The sequence below is a fragment of the Moschus berezovskii genome, chromosome 6, assembly GCF_049115385.1.
Source record: "Moschus berezovskii isolate FMDL1 chromosome 6, NW_MosBer_1.0, whole genome shotgun sequence".
NCBI lineage: Eukaryota > Metazoa > Chordata > Mammalia > Artiodactyla > Moschidae > Moschus > Moschus berezovskii.
The window spans coordinates 112842751-112857637 of record NC_142465.1 but is presented as its reverse complement, the minus strand read 5'-3'; the positions used below and the strand labels follow the sequence as shown (position 1 = coordinate 112857637).

The 14887-nt window shown below is 45.8% G+C and overlaps 1 protein-coding gene across 1 annotated transcript; it reads left to right on the top strand.

Moving 5' to 3' along the window:
• Positions 1-360: 360 nt before the first annotated feature.
• Positions 361-14496, top strand: ATP6V1E1 (ATPase H+ transporting V1 subunit E1). Its single transcript, XM_055396503.2, has 9 exons — positions 361-517; positions 2223-2288; positions 3829-3938; positions 4320-4386; positions 9682-9771; positions 10378-10446; positions 12147-12241; positions 13152-13239; positions 13990-14496. The coding sequence occupies exons 1-9, from the start codon at positions 485-487 to the stop codon at positions 14050-14052; spliced, it is 681 nt and encodes a 226-aa protein (XP_055252478.1). The 5' UTR covers positions 361-484; the 3' UTR covers positions 14053-14496.
• The last annotated feature ends 391 nt before the right edge of the window (positions 14497-14887 follow it).

Below are 14887 nucleotides of genomic sequence, written 5' to 3'. Positions count from 1 at the left end.
CCGCCCGGCTTCTCTGTCCATGGAATCCTCCAGGCAAGCATACTGGGGTGGGTTGCCATTCCCTCCTCCAAAAAGCTCCTCTAAAGACCTGTTAATAAGTAAAATACTGACGCTTTTGCTTACATTAGGGCCAGGACAGTAAAATAAATTCTGGCTGGCAGAAATAAACGTTTTTAAAGAACACAGTCTACAATGCTCAGCCAACAGTCAGACGCCTAACAGCAAACCCTCTATCCGACCCCTAAGCAGGCTACCGGGGGAAAGCCCGTGAGGGGTCACGAGTCGGCGACGGGGGCGGGGCAGACTTCCGGGCTGCTCTCTCCCCACTGGCTGGGCTGCTCGGCGTCCCGCCCAGGAACCGGAAGCCGAGCTCGCAAAACCGAGGAGGCGGGGAAGTCGGCCGGTTTTCGTCTCCTGTTCGCCGGTCTCCTGCGCCAGGCTTGAGCTCCGGCCGATCGTCCGCCGCCGCACGTCGCTTGCCGCCATGGCCCTCAGCGATGCTGACGTGCAGAAGCAGGTGAGCGCCAAGCTGGGCTCCAGGAGGCTGGCGGGCGCGTCCCCGGCCTGGGGGAGCCCCGCGGCGGCCTCGTCGGCCAGGCCTCCCCGGCTCCTGGGGCCCGGCCTCAGCTGCCGGGCGTCGGCGGTGGGCGTGCCGCGGGGCTGTGCGGGTCGGGCGGGGGTCGCGGCGCTGGCTCGGCGCCTCGTCGTTCGCGGGGTGGGCGGGCGTTGAGCGTCCAGGCCCGGCCTTCGGAGAAGGATCCTCGGGCCACGGTTTTTAGGGAAGTCGGCCCCTTCTTTCTGAAGTTTGTAGGAAAACCTTGACTAACGCTTACTCACCGTCTTGTGAGTCTTGTTACGTGAGGAATTCGGTGTTTCTTCCTTGGAAATTTCCATTTCCTCGGAAACGTCTTTGCTTTTGTTCGTTATCTAATCAGCGCTCGGAAGGGCGGACTGTCTCCCTTTCGGTGCCTCTTCGGGTGATCGCAGAAGGCGGCAAGAACAGCGTCTGCGGGGAAGGTTAAGGCGCCTTCATCAGGTGCTTACGGAGCCGTGCGGGCGTGAGCATCGGCCCATGCGGCGTCTGAGCGTCGCTGTGGGAAAGGACGTGGTGCCCTCCACACAGCCTAGTAGTGGTCACGCCCTGGCCCTCTCCCCCTTGATTAGGATATAGCGAGAACTAAGGGTTCCCCAGGAAATATACCTTATAAAGGTAAAACCGCGGTAAAAACCAAAGGCATCTTTTGTTTCTATAAAACGGTAAGAGTGAAGAACTGTATGGTCTGTTCCCCTACACGCTCCGCGGGGTCTCCATCAGGGCGACGCCTGCGCTCTCCTTAATTCTCAGCAGTGACCGGGCTGAGCACCAAGCGCAGACCAGACGCGTAGAAATCCTGGGTGTCCAGGTTCCTTCCCCCACTTCCTTCAAGTATTTGTCCATGTTGCTTTTCCTGTCTGAGGAGTATGGTCATTTATTTCAGCAAATCTCTAAAGGAATCTGACTGCAAAAGGGTAAAATCGAGTAGATTTAGCAGTAAGAAGAAAAGTGTAATTTAAGGGCAGGTTTTTCTGTCTTAGGGGTGGAGTTAAACGTCCTGAAGCGGGTGACTTTCTCTTGTCGGAACTCCCAGAGGCACTGTGTGTTCTGTTGACTGTAAACAGGCTTCTGTGATGGGGGTTAAAATGAGTGTTTTGCTCTAGGCTGTGCTGATCTATTCAGATCTAGTAGCAGAGGGTCCAGCAGGAGTGATAAAGGCAGATAATGCAGGTTTGAATCAGGGTTTACCTCTGGAGGCCAGTGTCTTTTAGCATTTATAAGCTTCCCTGGTGGCTCAGAGGTTAACGCGTCTGCCTCCAATCCGGGAGACCTGGGTTCCATCCCTGGGTCGGGAAGATCCCCTGGAGAAGGAAACGGTAACCCACTCCAGTATTCTTGCCTGGAGAATCCCATGGACGGAGAAGCCTGGTAGGCTACAGTCCACGGGGTCGCAAAAGAGTCGGACACGACTGAGCGACCAAACGAAACTGTATTTATTTATTACTGTATTTCCTATTAAAGAGTTTTGTGTTGTTTTGTTTTTTGGATATGGACCATTTTCAAAGTCTTACAACACTGCAACATTACCTGAGAAGGGAAATGCACTTCAGTAAATGATTGTTGAATGAATCCGAAAAGATATATTTTTTTGTCATTCAAAAATAAAATAGCCTTATCCTTCTTCTAGATTAAGCACATGATGGCTTTTATTGAACAAGAAGCCAATGAAAAAGCAGAAGAAATTGATGCAAAGGTGAGATTCCATTGTCTAGGTTAAAGAAGTTACCAGAGTTTGATATGGTTTTGCTTTCCTAATTAGTACTGAATAACATTGCTTAACAGAGCAATTTTGAGTTGCACAGTGTGTCTATACGTTATATAAAATTGTTCTTTTCTCTGAGTATAATCAAAATAGGCCAGAATATACCATTTAATACTTAATTTTCATGTTCTTTTATTCTGCAGTAGTACAAATAATGGCTATATTTCCCCATGCTGTACACTATATCCTTGTTGCACGTTTAATATTGTTTTGATGACTGTCTTGAGTGCTGCACTTTCTTGTATAACTAGTTTCCCTATTTCTCCCTGGGACAAATAATAGGGCTTATGTTTCAGCTGCTAAGTGCATTTTTATTTTAAAGTAGTCTTAGCTCATATGACGCCATCATCTGTACTTATTTCCTGTGATAGGTGTAGTAATAAGCTGTTAGGCATTTATTTTAGAACATAAAGGTTCTGGTAGCTGTGCAAAACATTAAACATCTGAATGAGTAACTTTAGCTAACTTCCAAAGTCATAATTTCTTACTGCCTGAAAATCATAGACAGTTGACACACTGAGGCACTGAGGTAGCCTTTGTAAAAAGTGACTACTCAATAATTAATACTAAAAAAACTAGTAACTCAAATTTATATAGTTTGATTTTAAAAGGACTATTAGAAACGATTTTGAACAAGGAAAGAATAACTATTTTTATTTTTTTATTTTATAAGGGAAGACACTTAGACTGAGATTTAGTTCAGTTCAGTCGCTCAGTCGTGTCCGACTCTTTGCGACTCCATGAATCACAGCATGCCAGGCCTCCCTGTCCATCACCAACTCCCGGAGTACACTCAAACTCATGTCCACAGAGTCGGTGATGCCATCCAGCCATTTCATTCTCTGTCGTCCCCTTCTCCTCCCGCCCCCAGCCTTTCCCAGCATCAGAGTCTTTTCCAGTGAGTCAACTCGTCGCATGAGGTGGCCAGAGTATTGCAGTTTCAGCTTTAGCATCAGTCCTTCCAATGAACACCCAGGATTGATCTCCTTTAGAATGGACTGGTTGGATCTCCTTGCAGTCCAAGGGACTCTCAAGAGTCTTCTCCAGCACCACAGTTCAAAAGCATCAATTCTTCAATGATCAGCTTTCTTCATAGTCCAACTCTCACATCCATCCATGACCACTGGAGATTACTTGACCAAATATTTTAGACAGTAACTCAGATCTTCTAACTCCAAATTCTGTATCTTTTTCATATACAGAATCTTCTGATTATATACTTAGTAAATTTGTTTGTGGGTACTATTATCCTTGATTAAATTTTTACTCTTTGGCTTCATTTATGATCAAAATCACTGATCTTTCCTTTTGAATAAAAGGAATGAGGAGTAATCTTTGAGAATGAGTCATAACACTTTTTCGTTTTAGATACAGAATAAAGTGAATTTAAGCAAATACCCTGGTCACCAGCAGCTTAAAATAAAATCGTCAAAGTTGTATAATGAAATAATAATAATTAATTTCTTGGTAGGCAGAAGAAGAGTTCAACATTGAGAAAGGTCGTCTTGTGCAAACCCAAAGACTGAAGATTATGGAATATTATGAGAAGAAAGAAAAGCAGATTGAGCAGCAGAAGAAAATGTGAGCTTTGACAATCACTGGGCTGAGAGGCTCCAGCAGGTGCACTGGGGTCAGCAGATACGGGTTCTGGTTTTACCTGGACCACTCACTGCTTATCTAACCTTGGTCACATTGCTTAACTTCCCTTTCCTCACTTGGGAACATGGAAGCCTCACTGGATTACTGAAAGATAAAGTTGAAATAACTGATAAAGTCTTGCCACTTGGTAAGCACTCAATAAATATTTTGTAATATTTGAGAATAGGTGGGTGTAAAGCACTGCATGTATTTCAGGGAGTTCTGTTTGGGTCCGTGAAGAGAAAGATGTTTGCGTATCTGGAGAAGGTTGTGCATTTTTTTCTCTGCAGCTCTAGTGATGATACTTTTCCATGCCTATTGCAGTCAGATGTCCAATTTGATGAATCAAGCGAGGCTCAAAGTCCTCAGAGCGAGAGATGACCTTATCACAGTGAGTAATTAGTCCCTTTAGTTATAGTATTATAAAATGTTTATTTGTCTGTTATCGAGAATTCACTAGCTTATATTGGATTAAGGACTTGACTAATGATTTTTAGATAGAAAACTTTTGGTTAGCAAATCACTACACTAGATGTTGTAATAAAGAAAGAAATGAATAAGATATGTGTCCCATTTTCAAGGACTCACTGATCTGACAACATATAGACTCTTCTGGGTCACATGACTCATGATGGAGGACCGTAGAGTGACTGAGGGTATGGGGACTTGAGGCTGGAAAGCCTGAATGGAGTAACATAGGGGCCCTGAGTGCATGTGAGGACCCTTTGAGTGCTTTCAGTAGAAGGGTGTTGAAGTTTTCATTTTACTTTACGAAGAATATCATATATAGGGTTCATGGTGTAAGTTCATAAGTATGTAGACTAAATTCAACAGGGAAGATGTTAGACACAGAACCATCTGGAGAGTATTGTCATCCAAAGGACAGGGCAGAAACATACACTTTGGTCAGGCAGCCTGAAGGAATTTGAATTAATTCAGAAATCAGGGAATTCCCTGTTGGTCCAATGGTTAGGTCTCCGGACCTCCACTGCAGGGGGGCATGGGTTCAATCTCCTATCGGGGAGCTAAGAACCTGTAAACCACATGGTATGACCAAAAAAGGAAAATTCAGAAACCAGTCACGGATGCCTCTATAAGCACTGTTACTCGTATTGTTCTTACAAAGGCCCTAGATTTCTTAACAAATGGAGAAATAAGTTAGATAAATACTGGGAAGGAAGAAACTTATTTTTTTGATGCTACGATTATATACTAAAAAAATACAACAGCTGAAAAACACTAAGAACCAGTGATTAGTTCAAATGGTGACTGGCTACAAAGAGAATATACAGAAATTGATAGTTTTTCCACATGCCAGCAGTAACTAATTAGGAATAAATGTTAATGAATAGGCCCAATGTGGAAAAGCTGTAAAACTGGAAATATATATAAAACTTGACTAAGTAGAAGACATACCATCTTAGATGACTAAAGAAACACAAATATCTTAAGATGTGGGTCTTGTCACATGACTAGTGTGATGGCAGCAAGGACTGAGTGGGTTGTCAGTGGGTGATGCGTTTTATAGGAGATCACTCTGGACATTGGCTGTAGATTGATCTTCCACCGCCTCCTTTAAGACTGATACAAAATCCTGAATTTCAGGCTTGGCTGCCTAGAAGAGTGGTGGTTCCATTAATGAAATATGAAGTCAGGAGAGCGGACTCTTTTAAGAACAACAGTCAGATCACTTTGGACCTGCTTTGAGGGGCCAGGAAGCTTCCAGATGGAAATGTCTGCCAGGGTGTCTCAAGTGTGAGGACACACTTTAACATAACAGCAAAAAATATAGCAGAATCCTGTAACATAGCAGAAACTAACACAACATTGTAAACACAATTATACTCCAGTAAAGAAAAAAGTAACTCCCTTAACACTTAATAGACCCCAGAGTAGCCAGGGGCTTCCCTGGTGGCTCAGACTGGAGAAGAATCCACCTGCAATGTAGGAGACCTGGATTCGATCCCTGGGTTGGAAAGATCACCTGGAGGAGGGCATGGCCTGGAGAATCCCCATGGACACAGGAGCCTGGCAGGCTACAGTCCATGGAGTCGCAAACAGTCGGACACGAATAAGTGACTAAGAACAGCAAAAGCACAGCAGCACAAACTAGCCAGAGTTTATCTGCTTCTAAAACTCTTAAACCCAGACGTCTTTCTGCTTTCAGTACCAACTTGATCTTTTAGTTTTCACTTACCTGTTTTCATTTCCCAATTAGATAGGTTCTCTTGAGGGAGGCAGCTGTGTGGGCAGCAGGGTTTTGTGTTGCTCAGTCCTATAGGAGTCGAGACAAAAGACTGTATCTGCACTACAGCCTTTTGAGTGTGACCATGAATAATTAAGTCAGTCAGTCAGCTTGGAGACAGAATTGGAGAGAGCAGCATGAACCAAAACCAGGAACTGACAACACAAGCAGGAAATGGAATTGTCCGGATGAGCAGGGAATATAGGAGCTGAGGCTGGAGACACCCACCAGGGTTTGGTTAGACTTGAATGCCTGCTCAAGAGTGTGGAACATATCCTTTGACCTTTTGTCTTAACTCTTATTCGGCATGGAGATCTCACGGAGGGCCTTGTTAAAATGCAAACTCCAGGCCCCATCTTCCAGAGATTTTGGTGTTCTCATCAGGCATAAACAGCTCAGAGTAATCTTCTTGCAGGGTGTCTAAAGGAGCGTGCTGAGAAGTACTTCTGTAGGATTAGGTTTGTGTTGGAGAAACAGAACTGGTGATGTAGGGAGAGAAAATGAGGTTACGGCTTAACTTTGGTCTGAAGGTCAAAAGGCAGAGAAGCCTAGACCAAATGGCAGCAGGGGTCATTAAGAGAAGGCCAGGGCCTCGTCCCACAGATTCTTAAAGATGGAGTCTGTAGGACTTGGTGACTGCAGGTTGTGAGGAATCGAAAAAGACAAGGTTTTCTTCCCAGGTTAGGCACCTCGATAGGTGATGGTAAAGACAGGAGAACAGCAGCTGGAGAATGTGATGAATCTTGGCATTTGAGTGGCTTCCGAAGACCAGGTGAGTTTAGGAGAGAGGTTGGGGCTGGCATATAGTTAGCTCACAAGTCCAGTGTGTGTGTGTGGATTGATGAGCTCATCACCATTGTGGATGTAGAATTCACTGTCAAACAACAACCTGAGAAACCTCGAGCTTAACAGCCAGGAAAACAAGACATTGCTAAGGACACATGGGGAAAGCAGTCATGTGGGAGGAGAATAAGCAGCAGCCAGGGACAGAACTCTTTATTTTTTTCTTGTTTTGTTGAACTGTTAGCATTTTGATAGATAGCAAATGCAGTTATTCTGTAACATGCAACGTTTCAGAACACAACATGAGCTTTTGTTTTGCTAATTAGAATTTCATGAAAATAACTATTGTTCTAATTTAGTTGCTCTAAAGCACTTGATTCCTTAGGGCTTTGTAACCTAACATTGTGCCATTGGGTACTTTTCAGTTTAGCAAACCCCAACTCTGAGATGATGGGAGACAGGGCAACATGTCCATGTTTCAGTGCATTTTGCTCTTTTAAAACATTTATTTTTCCAGCTTGCTCATAGAATCAAACTATGCAAGGCAGGGGATTTGTCAAGCAGTTGGCTAGAAAAGGATGGGGACAACAGGTGGAAGGACATGGTCGCAAACAGGCGAGCTCTGCTGCCGACGGTGCCTCATCCTTTGGTTATTCTTCTCTACTCTTGACCTTGTCCCCTGCCTGCCCCGACGCTTTCCAGTGTAAGAGCCCAAACATTGGGATCTCTGTGAGGTGTGAGTTTCTATTTCACCACTGTCTGCTGTTTGGTGGGTGCATCTTTTAACTTCTTTGAACCTTTTATTTGTAATGGAATGGGGAAAGCATACACCTGAAGGTTCACGTAGGAAAAGTGACTGTATAGTGCCTCATGCAGAATAGGTAACTGACAGTTTTCTCCTGTCACTTCCTAAACCTCATACCTTGTAAGGTACTGTTACTGTTGTTGGGAGATAAAGAACACAAGTAACCTTTAAAAATTCCGATTTGTTGGTCCCTGAAGTAGAGATTTCCGGTGCTGTGACTGAAGGCCAGCTGACTGTTCACACCTGGAAGGACCAAGGAAACATGGTTCTGTTGTCATCGTAATCAGGTTTTAGTTTCTTGATTTCTAGGAGCATAGTCCTAAATTTTCAGGAACCTAGAGAAGGAAATGGCAACCCAGTGTTCTTGCCTGGAGAATCCCAGGGACAGCGCCGCCTGATGGGCTGCCGTCTATGGGGTCGCACAGAGTCAGACACGACTGAAGTGACTTAGCAGAGGCAGGTTCAGGTGGACAACTCTCAAAAAATAATACTGATCTGTATGTAGGCTGAGAGGTAAGGCAGTAACTTAACCCTATCTCCATGAGGCGTCAAGCTACAGCCAGAAGTTGAGTTTAGAATCAGTTTCACTGGAGTATTGATGGCTAGAGTAACATTACTGCTCATAACTTACCGTCCTCACCTGTAGGGCACGTCTGTTTGGTGGACAGGAATGCTCTAGATAGGGGACAATACAATTTATTTCAGTTAGGTTTTAGCTTTTTTATCTGGAGTTCAGTTTTTTCCAACTTCCTATGCCCTTGCTTGTAGTTGTGGGCGGTGTTAAGACTCATTTACCCATTTCCAGAGTTTTCATAGTGGGTTATTTTTATAAACGGCTGCACTGCTCTTTTGAGGTTGACTTGATTCTCATAGTGTAAGGCTGTCTCCAAACTCCCCTGCCCACCCTTACCTGCTTGACCAGTGTGGATGGTCAGGAAATGTGCTTGAGGTATCTCTTGCTGAGGAGGAGCTGAGGTTTCTTTCGGCCAGATGTCGTATAACACAAATGCTGTAAATCTTTGTGTCATAAGCTTCCTAGATTCTGAAGGCTTAAAATGTTTGTCAGTGGTTCCTGGAAAGTGGTGGGGTCAGGGGTGACTCACTCACAGAACCACTTCCTTCTCTCCACCCTCACTTCCCCAATTCTGATTGGTCTCTAGGTGAGCATGTACCTTCTCTCTCTTCTTTAAATCCCCCACAATCATTCTAGAGGGTGTGTTCAGTAGAGTAGATGCATGGGAAACTTTCTAGGATGGAATGTTCCTGACAGTGTTGGGTGGACAGCAGTGGAACTGAGGGGTATTATCTCCTCCTGGGTCCACTTTTAGCCAGTAAACCAGTACACGCTTATCACTTACTGAGTAATTTCCAGTGTATTCTTTACAAACATGAGATTTCTGTTTCTGTTCAAGAAGTGTTCATTACAGATGATTAGAAAATACAAACTTAACATAAAATTGAAATCATTGATAGTCCAGCCTCCTTACAGGTAAACATTGATGACACTTTGTTCTCTGTTCAGAGACTCTTTTCTAAATAAAAAATAGAACCACCTTAAATGACTGTCTTAATGTTGAAACTTGCTTTTCCAGTCTGTATCACATATTTCTGTGTCAGTCAGTAGGGCTCTTCTTCTAGAGCATGAGCTCCCTGAGAGCTGAAGTAGCACTTCTTCTGTGTATTTGTGTCCTAAGCACAGCATCTGCTTTACTGTACACCTCAGAACGTCTGTGGAGTGAAAACACAGCCATAAAGTGAGAATTGATTGGACAAAAGCTGGGGCCAGCCCCATGTGGGTTCTGAGCTGAATACCTAGGTGCTTGGATAACTTCTTTGTTTTCCACCCTTTGTAGGACCTACTAAATGAAGCAAAACAGAGACTCAGCAAAGTGGTAAAAGATACAACCAGGTACCAAGTGCTGCTGGATGGACTAGTCCTCCAGGTGAGTCAGCAGATCAGACGTCCCATAGACGGCCACACACCTGCAGACTGACAGTGTGAGAAGCCAGCTGTGCCCGTCCTTTGAACGCACAGCTCCTGCACGTGTTCTCATCTTGGCTTTTTGCCTTGCCTAGGAGGAGATGCTTGGGAGGATGGTGGTGTCTCGCAGGTTGAATGAGACAGATATCTTTTTACTGGTTCTCTGTAACCCCCAACTGTAAACCTTCCTAATTTTACTTCACCACTGAAATGCTTGTTTTAGGTATTGAGGTTTAGACCATGGGCTGTATAAACTTGTTTCCTGCTCAGCTATTTAAATAACAGTATTTGTCCTCAGCCTAGTTTTGTTTTGTTCCCATCACTAGAGCATTGGGTGTGTCTGTCTGGTTTGTGATGCCAGAGTCCTCCCTTGTCATTGTGCTGTGTAGGCCCTCTTTGGGGGACCTCAGGACTTTCCCCAACTCTGAGAGAATTATAAAGACCTTCTGTTCGCTCCTGCTTTATAGTTTTTGCTGATTGCCCCAAGTCTGAGAGAATTATAAAGACATTGTTTGCTGTTGCTTTTTTTTATAGTTTTTGCTGATTGCATCTGTTTGTGCTTTAATAGGGTTTGTACCAGTTGCTGGAGCCCCGGATGATCGTTCGCTGCAGGAAACAGGATTTCCCTCTCGTGAAGGTCAAGTTTGAAACAATCCTTTTTCTTTTTAAAGATCAGTGTGTTGGGTATGAAATGACAGCTCAGCCATGGAGATTGGAAGAGTCTTAACTCATTGGAGATTCTGATTTCAGTGTACCCAAGCCTCTGATTTACTGTCTCAAAGAAATCAAGCTGCCGGCTGTGTTAGTACCCTCCTCCCTTCCTGGAGACCTTGTAATACCATGATCTGAAAATTCAGTAAGAACGGTACCTCCTGGATTTTCGCTGAGGATAGGCAAGACCACTTAGAACTGGCATACTCCCAGAGCAGCAGGGCTTAGTGCTAACTCGATACTGTACCACACCTGGAGGAGGAAGGAAGGCAGCAGCAAAGTGACAGCACAGCATCACTCCCAGAGGCCAGTCTCGAGGAGCTTCTCGTATCCTGTCTTAAGGGAGGAGACCTTGGCCCCAGGGAGAACCAAGACCATGGCAGGCACACGGTGTCAATAGAAGGATCCTTAGGTTGTAGAACCTCCCCTCGACCACCAGCTCTGATTATGTGCCAGATATTCAGTTCAGGTCATTCTTCCCTGTAGCTTGCAGTCAGGCAAGGTTGAGAGAGCTTAGTTCCTTAGTGACTACATTTTTAACACACAATATGTTTGCGGCTGCCCCAAGTCACTTGTCTCCTAGGAACGGTGGGGAACAGTGTTCATTCTCATCTCCACTGTGAACTAACAAGCTGTGCCAGGGTCCTGGAGCCCGGCTTGGGCCACCCACCTAGATGTGGGGCAGTGCACCTTGGTGGGCATCACTGTGAAGCCGCTGGGGCTGGGTGCCGCCAGAGTGGCATCCGCTCTCCGTGGTAGCACTGTGTGAGATCTGAGGAACAGAAAAGAGTTCAGTGGATGTGTACATCTGTTCAACCGGTAATAGGATCAGAGAAAGTCTGGAGTTCCATCATGATTTAATTAGTGTCTTACTGGAGCCTGCACCTGGTGCTACCTTCAGTCAGGTTAGAACCTCTTCCATCTACCCTATACCCTTTCCCCCAGCTCACTCCTTTCTAAAATGTGGTAAAGAGTGCATTAAACTTAACCATTGTTACCAGTTTTAAGCATACAGTTCTGTGCTTTAAGTACATTGGCTGTTCGGCAACTGTCCCCACCTCCTTCTCCAGACTTTCCATCTTCCAAACTGAACAGCATCTCCATAAGCCCCTGGCAGCCGCATCTTCTGTCTGTATCACACGGCTACTCCAGTGCCTCTGTAAGAGGAATCATACAAAGACAGTCCTTTGGTGATGGGCTTACTTCACTTGGCATATTGTCTTCCAAGTTTCATTGATGGTATAGCCAGAGTTGGAATTTCCTTTTTTAAGGCTGAATCAATGGACCACATTTTATTTACTCGTTTGTGTTTATAGACACCTGGGTTATTTCTGCCATTTGACTGTTAAAAATAAGTAGGAATATCTTTTCTTGTATAGATTATTGGTTTTGAGGCTAACTGTTCTATGTGTGTGGTCAAGTTGCTCATTCGTGTCAGACTGTTTGTGACTCCATGGACTATAGCCCATGAGGCTCCTCTGTTCATGAAATTATCCTGGCACGAATACTGGAGTGGATTGTTGTTTCCCCTTCCAGGGGATCTCCTCAACCAAGGGATCGAACCCACATCTCCTGTGGTTCCTGCATAGTTTTTGATGACACCTCTGTGTTTTTTTGTTTTTCCAGGCTGCAGTGCAAAAAGCAATCCCTGTGTACAAAGTTGCAACCAAAAGAGATGTTGATGTCCAGATTGATCAGGAGGCCTACCTTCCTGAGGAAATGTAAGGAGTGCTTCTGCTTTTACCATGCAGGTGGCTCTGGCGCATGAACAGCCATACACTAGACCTTCCTCATGTCCACTGGGCTCAGTGTGCTGGAGGGTGGTGTAACCCCACTCATTTGTGCCTCCTGTCAGCTCCTGTTGGTCTCCTGCCAAGAAGCAGAACAGATTTTGTACCCAGAACTTGAAGCTCGGTCCACGTGTGACTTGATGCTGAGAAAGGGGATGGCTCCCTCTAGCCAGGAAAGTAGTCATGTCTGGCTGGTGGACTCTGTGGTGTGGACTGAGCATTTGTGGTGTTTCTACTGACGACTGGGTGCGCTGGGGTTGGTCACAGGAGCTCCTGGGCGGGGAGGCCAGGGCGTTGTTCCCTTATAGCTTTCCAGCTCTTGGCAGCTGCTATGAGGTAACGTCGATGCAGAGCTGACCCAGGCTCAGGATCCAAAGCCACTCTGCTGATGGGTAATTAGCGGTGGGCGGAAATGGAACCGATACAGTTTGCGGTCTGGTAAATAGCAGGTTCCAGTCAGGGTCACTGTTCCTGGTGCTTTAAGTCTGGACACTTTGAAAAGTCAGAAAGTATGTACTCTGGATGTTACAGCATCTACTCCAGAATTCAACAGAGACGCTTCAGCCCTGAGAGGTTTGCTGACAGCTGACTGGAGCCCGGATCAGATGAGGACTGGTGCTGTTGATTGGCAAATGGGGACAAAATTCCCTTTTGTTCTGTTAGGGAGGGGCAAGTTGTTGGAATTAACAAAGTGAAATTGGCACACGGTCACTTGGAATGAGTTACAGTTTCAAATTGATGTGTATGTTTATTGGCCTCTGCTCAAGAGGAAGAAGGTACCTGTACCAGTGTCTGTTTTCCTTAGATCTGTACACATGGTTCTTTCCTGTGTGCTTTGTAGAGCCGGCGGTGTTGAGATCTATAACGGGGACCGCAAGATCAAGGTGTCCAACACACTCGAAAGTCGTCTGGACCTGATAGCCCAGCAGGTGAGTGTGGGGACACTTCTCAGTTGGTTGGCCTGTGGTTACTTTGAGGTGATGTGGAGAATGTGTCATTGGTTGGTATTTGAGATTTGTCACTCTTTGTACATTTTTTAACTTTTTCTTAAAAGGAATGGAGGTTTGGACATTTAGTGTCATTTGCTGAGATGATACCATGTATATGAGGGTGGGCTTGGGGATAGAACAAGGGCTTTGTCTGTCTAGGATCTCACTACATGTGAGATGTTATCAGGAGGTGCTTAAGAGATGCTTTACTATGAAGATGCTTAACAAAGGCTGTAGAATCCCACACCCCTGCAGGAGTGACAGGAACCACTAGGCTCTTTAAAGTGTTCCCGTGTTTGCAGAAAGTGGTCAGGAAAGTTGAGTTGTCCCAGGTGTGGGGCCTTTTCCAGGGGTGCGGTCTGCTTGACCACCAGGCACGTGGGTTAGTTTGTAAAACTAGGTAAACTGAAAACTTCCTTTCCAAGGCTGCATTGATCACACGTGGATGGCAGCCACTGTCCTGAGGTTGGGACATGATGAACATGTCAGAACATGACAGAAGCCCCTGATGGTGGTGGCTTCTGTCACTTCTCTTTGTCCCCATTAAGCAGTGGCCTGAAGCCCACAGGTATGAATGTCACATCACTCTCGGCCTCTGCTGGGATAAGTGCTTGGTGCTGTGACTGAGGCTCAGGTGGGTCCTTGCCAGGCCGCACTGCCTCACTCACGGAAGTTCTCCACTCTTCACAGATGATGCCCGAAGTGCGGGGAGCCTTGTTTGGTGCAAATACCAACAGGAAGTTTTTGGACTAAGCCGGGAGGTGCGAGACGCGGACGCTCCCGAGACTGGAAGAAACGAGCTGGCCTGTATAGCTTCCTCTTTGCTGTTCTCCGTGCTTGTTTGTCAGTGGATGCTCTTCTGTAGCTAACGTTCTCCAACTGATGGGTAATGATGGGAGTCTCAGTTAGTACATTAGGAAACCTTCCTCTAGCTTGTCTTCCCGCTGTTCTGTAGCTCATGTTGCAGGGCCAGGGGTGGGTGCATGCATGTCCTGCACCTCCTGCTGTCCTGAGCTTCACCATCTAGCCTACAGGCGGTGGGGTGGTAGACTCAGTCCTCAAGTGCATGTGGGCCTCATTCCTTCTGGCAGCAGCAGCTTCTTGCCTACGTGTTTGGACCTAGAAGTGTCTGTAAATGTGATTTAAGATCTATTCCATGAATTTGCTCTATTTATTAAAACACAACGTGGAGGTGGACGTCGCTGTAGTTTATTAGGGGCTGTGACTTCCACTGGGTGATCTGGAATGCAGGAGCCACAGCCTGGCAGTGTTTGACCACTGACAGCTCCCTCCCTCTTCCTCTGCTGCTGTTACTAAGTCACTTCAGTCGTGTCCGACTCTGTGTGACCCCATAGACAAGAGCCCACCAGGCTCCCCCGTCCCTGGGATTCTCCAGGCAAGAACACCGGAGTGGGCTGCCATTTCCTTCTCTAATGCATGAAAGTGAAAAGGGAAAGTGAAGTCGCTCAGTCGTGTCTGACCCCTAGTGACCCCACGGACTGCAGCCCACCAGGCTCCTCCGTCCATGGGATTTTTCAGGCAAGAGCACTGGAGTGGCTTGCCATTGCCTTCTCCACATCTGCTCCTT